Source organism: Dermacentor silvarum, unplaced genomic scaffold (genome assembly GCF_013339745.2).
Source record: "Dermacentor silvarum isolate Dsil-2018 unplaced genomic scaffold, BIME_Dsil_1.4 Seq262, whole genome shotgun sequence".
Classification (NCBI taxonomy): Eukaryota; Metazoa; Arthropoda; class Arachnida; order Ixodida; family Ixodidae; genus Dermacentor; species Dermacentor silvarum.
The window spans coordinates 1-6,261 of record NW_023605945.1 but is presented as its reverse complement, the minus strand read 5'-3'; the positions used below and the strand labels follow the sequence as shown (position 1 = coordinate 6,261).

The following is a 6,261-nucleotide window of genomic DNA, read 5'->3' as shown; positions in this document are numbered from 1 at the left end:
TATATAAACACACATAAATACCATGTGAAAGTTAGACAACTACCCATAATGGAGTGCACAAAAGACGCAAGGAAAAGCTGTTGTAAAGTAAATGATTGATAACGACTCCAGCAGAATGGCCAAGATTCATTGCTGCCAACATGCAATGTCATTAACTGCTTCTTAACACTTATCACTTAAGTGCAATTGCATGACGCAGACTTGGGCGTCTCCCTTTGCAATGAAATGAAGCGAACCAACAGCCCCCAGGTTTGCAATGAAGCTGTAATCGTAATCTACTCGCATGCATCTCTCAACTTTCTGCCGCAGTAATTGCCCGCAAGTACGGGTTCAAGCAACGATTAACAAGCTAGTTTGCCACCAGGCTTCATTAATGTGGTGACACCGTGCTCCAAGATTGCACAATTCCACGCCATGCACATAAAAACAAACACCGGCATATCCGGTATGTCAACACAAAATGAGGTCTGCAGCAACGTCTCGCCACGCTTGCGGTGGCACGTGCTAGATAACAAGTGTACACTCCGCAACGACCGAAGGTAAGATAAAGAGTGCGGTCTTGTTGCACAATGCTTGTAACGCTCCCGGCTTGTGCCTGCAGATGTACACACACACCAGTCTTATCTCGTGTGCACATCTACGCAGAGGAGACGATAACACTGAAGGTGTGTGTGTGCGTGTCCTCGACGCAACCTCGTTAGAGGAACGCACCTGTGTGCGCGTCGGCGCGGGCAAGCATAACCTTTTTGTCTGGCTGCAATTGTAGGGGTCTGAAAGGTAGATAACAATGAGCTATTGTACTAACAAACGGATAAAACTTTATATCCGAGTATTGCCAATACTTTGGCAGGTTGCGCTGTAATTAGTTGGAGCCAGCATAACAGCGGAGCAAACGGAACACATACCATAGCATGACATGGTTGGCAAATTCTGTTGCCAACAGCTTGGTTACTAGCATTAAAGTTAGGGTTAGTGAAGTATTGGACACAAACCACTAATCTAAGAATGAAACGAGGAAAAGCAGTCAATGGCAGTTATTTCTTGGCTTCTTCGTCCACTTCAAGTTTTTCGCACTGTAACTAAGTGCAATGGCACACTAACTATCCAAATCTGTTAATGCTACTGAATGGATTTGGAACCACACCTAAACACTAGCACTTCAACAAAATTGCCTTTAACAAACTATTAATTTCTTATGGACTACTTTCTTCTAAAAAACCATCATAACAGCTCATTTTTTTTTACCTGATATACCTTAATAACATGGTTAGAGCAGAGAAATGCGCCTGCAAATATTGTGGGAAATTTAACTCAATAAAACCAATGATTATAGAATGTAAACGCTTCTTCTTGTCTAGACAATCGGAATAACACCTCCTTTACAAATTAATACTTGTTCATGTGTGCAATGTTATTATTAACTAAGAAAATATGTACGTGATTGACCTATATGCTATTTCTGTATTGGACCAGGTACTAATAGGCTATTGGTCCAACTATTTTTGTATGAATTATTTGTATTGTATAAATAAAGCCCATTCTGATTGATTTATTGATTTATTGATGTCAACTGCCATGCACAATGGGAGGAGGGCTCGTCATCAGCCAAACTGCGGCAATCACATGCGATGAGTTGAGATTGTTAAGATCTCTTCATGTGAGATGAACACGAAGGGACTGTGTAACTTCGCCCAATATGAAGTGTGGCTTAACGAAGCTCACTGAAGGTAACGGAAACTAAGCACATGATTTAGAACAGTACAGCTTATCAGAGAAGTCAGTTTGAATGAGTGCTTATAAAAGGAATCCCGATTTAAGCAGTGAGAGAACATAAAAACGTTATAAAGTTCTGGTCATGCCACGAACATCGCCCACAGAGAGAATGCAGAAATAAAAAGCCAAATTCAGCTTGCAGCGCTGGGAACCAGCGCCGGACTCACCTCTGTTCAAATACAGCAAAGTCGCCAACCAGATCTGCCATCCTCAGCCCTGTCCTCGAAGCCTGAAAATTCACAACATGCATCAGGTAAGCAGCTTCAGAAGACCAAATGGCTTTGGATATCGCTGCAAGTTGTCGTTCATTCCAGTGTAATTTTCATTTCTTAAAGAATAGGAAGGTTTCTAATTGAACCTTATACTGCAATTCATTTCACTGCTCTCCCCACAACGCGTGCGTGCACGCACACACGCACACACAGGGATGTTTATTTAACTTATACTGTCCTTGGCATCAATGTGTGTTGGCTTTGAATGGTGTTGTGTAGTAATAATGCTTGCTACCAACGAACACAACCATATATTTGATCGCCCGTGCTGGCTTCATCACAGTTTAGAAAAATAAATAGGACCTTTTTTCTTGAGTGATGCAACGGCAAATTCTTAACATGAGAGTTGCCTTCACTTACCTTGCATGCATAAGTAGGACCGATGCCCTTTTTTGTGGTACCAAGGCTGGAATGGAGATGAAAATTACAAATACAGTGTCACAAACACAAACAACCCAGCGTGCAACAGATTGCAAAAGTTGATGGAACACTGGAGTTGTGAAGACAGAAATTTAAAAAACAATTTACTGCTAATGCGTCTACCATAACACTAAAAGATGCACAGCACATGTTGGCAAGCAACTAAGCTGTGAGCCGTAACTATGTACAGCTTAGTGGCATTCAATAAAAAGACAAATAAAGCAAGTTTAGCTGATAAAATCCTTTAGGAAATAGTAGCCATTTTTGCAGCCAATCATGGTGATAATAAGTGTCTTCTTTTCAAAGTATTTTCAAAGAAAAACTGTGACTCGTTGAGTCATAATAGAACTCAGACTCTGTATCCTGAACACGATACAAGGAGCAAATTGGATGCGCAAATATGAACAACAGATGTTTTTCACGACATTCTGTGGCACTTGCACTATCCTGATACACTAACACTACCACCACTATTTAAAAAATACAGTAAGATTCTGGGGTTTCTCGTGCCAAAACTCCACTACGATTATGAGGCACACCTTAGGTAGGGGGGGGGGGGGGGACTCGATAAATTTTGACCACCTGGGGTTCGTTAACGCGCACCTAAATCTAAGTACACGAGATCGAAATGCAGCCGTCGAGGCCAAGATTGAACTAATGAACTCGAGCTTAGCCGCGCTACGTTACGGCAACTGGGCTACTGGCGACGAATATTTGAGGCCGGTTCTAATAGTTAAAAGATGTCTTAACTGTCATGTTATGGGCTTCGTACAATATTACCTGCAAATATGTGATTTGCGTAAAAACCCTAATGCCATAAGCAACAGCCCTAGTTTTTTCCCACGTTGCATAAATAGTCAGCCTCAAATTATAACCCCAGAATATCCCAAGGCTATTAAAATTGATCTCATGATCAAGTTTTCCTGTTAACGAGCGCATATGTTTCACTCAGTATTAAAGAGGCACAAGAATGCTAAATCAGTTTAGATTGATGTAGTATTTTATCAGAACTATTTTCATTAACTTCATGGCAGGAGGTTTATTACTATAAAAACGAAGGCCTAAATTCCATTTCTTAAATTTTGCGCCCAAAACACTGGCGCCAGCCCATCAATGTACCATTATGGATTCCAAAGCGTGTTCTCGTATTTTTCATCTGTTGTGGCGCAGTGAATGTTCTCAAAATTTGCTGCCTTCGGTCTCTCACTCAATTATAATGCAATGTAGACCATCTTTACCGATAACAAATTACCAGGCCCAAATGGATATTGTCAAAACTTGTTTGTCATAGCGAACGATGCCATATGGCATAGCTAACTATGTCATTGTCATAGAAAACAATACAGCTATACTTAATTTTCTCTTTAGCATCTCTAAGAGCAGCAATCCATCAAGGCCTTCTCGCAAAGCAATTCACAACTGCGAACAGCTTACCTTTTGGCCCCCTTTTCAATTTCCTGGAGCCCATCGACGGCCTGGTGGAAATCAAAAACTGCAAAGAAGCAAAAATGGCGTGGCATATTTCTGAATGCGATGTACAGCATCCTAAAACCAAAAGCTGCTGATAGTTTCAACTTCTGACTCGGTTAGAAACACTTAAAATTTTTTTCAGGTTGCATGCAAAACTGCTGTGGTTAAAGCGTGCGACTCTTGTTATTGAAGCCATTGACTATTATATTTTGCCTTCTGGAGCTGAATAAGCTATGTTCGAAAGCTTAACATGGGAACCACATCCTGTACCGGCTAAAAAAAACAAACACTTGAAAAAATTACGACAAACCTATATGACATCGGTCTGAAATTAGCAGCCGAGACGATGTCTGGAGTCCCTTCTCCTCGTGAGTCTTGATCTCATCGAAGAGTTGTGGAACGTTGATGACCACGCCGTTGCCTGCAATCCCAAGCACAGCAGTGTTTAAATACACGGACCGGCTACAGTGTTTAAGTACACGGCCCTTTCAGACGCCAATGAATTCTATTGATTGTAAACTTACTTTCACCGCATTTCTTGCATATTCAGAATCGTAAACACCATACAGCTGCAGAATAGATTAGGAATTTTTGATTCTTAAGTGAGTTTTGTCACGTTTACAGAACACGGACTCCATGAAAAAACTCACTACAGGAGCATTACATACGAGAACATCAACTATTTCATGTCTAGCAGGCTTCAAAAGCACCCATCCAGGCACTTGAAAATTACGTCTGATGCAACATCCAGTGAGGAGCAATGAAAGGAGTACACCAACTAAATACATCGCACCCGGCAAGTACACAGAACCATCTACCTTCCCACTCGTTTTACTAAAACATCTTGAACCCATTATTCCAACTTGAAACACAATTCCAATCAGAACAGTCTCACGATGTATGCGACACATTTTAAGTACCATTGCTTTCATCAATGCTATTATTGTTGACGCACTTTCCTGGCGTACACAATTATGTAGACAGCGTTTTAAAGAGTTGAAGAACCCCAGGTGGTAAAAATTAATGCCGAGTCCCCCACTACAGTGTATCTCAAAGCAAAACCACAGAATTTTAATTTTTTGCAATATTCAGTGCCTAACACACAGAGTGGTGCATACACTTCAAAGGCAACAGCAGGCACTACGTAGTGTAGCAAATAAATACAATGTTGCCCACATGGAAAACTTATAGAAAAGTCTTAGCTCATCGATAAAGATTTAACTTCTATGCACATCAGCCATAACATTCTCCTGATGTTCCCTACAATTGATCTTAGTGGGGGTTACAGTTCTCCCAGGAAAGCTGCCGAAATTCTGAGCACGTGCGTAATTTACTGCAAAAGGTGTAATTAAACCACATAGTTTAAACTTTGCCTACACATCACTCATACTGCCTACAAACGACACGGAGAAAAGAAGGTGCTTGGCGATGACAGGTCCTTCAGAACATGGTGCTTTCCAGCCCTAGGAGCAGGCTGCTGTTGCTGTAATCAAGTTCAGTGCAAAAGGTAACACTGTAGTCTGCTGGTTCTTTCTTTTAAAGTGAACAACCTTCTTTGGCTCTTTTGTCCGTTTTCGTGGCTGGTCGAGTTGTCCAAATCTTTGTCTGGCACCTGTTCTGCGCCGTTCGTTTTCGAAGACGGTCGTTGGGACTTTCACCATCGATACAAAGGCGCTGATGCAGCACATGGCATGTACTCTTAGGTGACATAGTTGCGGGGCGCAGTTGTTGCCGAATGCCAATTACCATACATCTTTCAGACGCACATGCGGTCGTGCAATAGCTTTGGGGTGTCCGAAGGTTTAGATGAGTGGTGATCTGCTTGTGGTGAAGTGCTGCGTGCTTACTGTCCACTTCTACTTCGGTTGTCCGTGCGTTTTTAGCGCAGTATCGCCTTTTTTACAAGGTGAACATCCACCAACTAGCCCAACTTGCCACTCTACTGCTTGGGAAGCATACCCCCGCTCTTCTCCTGCCTGCCCTCTCCCCCTGTGCAAGCTGTGGGAGAGGGTGGCAGTCGCTTTCAACGCTGGCGCTCATGCTGCTGGAGATACACATATGACCAATTGTCTTGCATGTATAACCACCTATTATACTTCTGATTAACAGCTCTCTACTCTATGAAATTGTCAAATGTAACAACATACGCTATCGGAATATCCTCACTATAACAAACTTACGCCTTTCAAGCGCATCATTGCTTTAATAAAGCGAATACAATGGAATCTTGTTAATACATTTCTGCATAATATATTTTCTTCCTGATAATAGGATTTGTTTAGATAATACATTGGATAATACGATTTTTGGATGATACGCATCATTT

At 41.7% G+C, this 6,261-nt stretch overlaps 1 protein-coding gene across 1 annotated transcript; it reads right to left on the bottom strand.

The window, feature by feature from the left end:
- Nucleotides 1-1,267: 1,267 nt before the first annotated feature.
- On the bottom strand, nucleotides 1,268-4,356 carry LOC119434827 (adenylosuccinate synthetase-like; the record flags this gene model as incomplete). Its single annotated transcript, XM_037701880.2, has 5 exons — nucleotides 1,268-1,286; nucleotides 1,941-2,002; nucleotides 2,406-2,451; nucleotides 3,900-3,957; nucleotides 4,246-4,356. Coding segments are annotated over 5 exons (296 nt in total), but the record flags the coding sequence as incomplete, so codon positions are not given.
- Nucleotides 4,357-6,261: the final 1,905 nt, after the last annotated feature.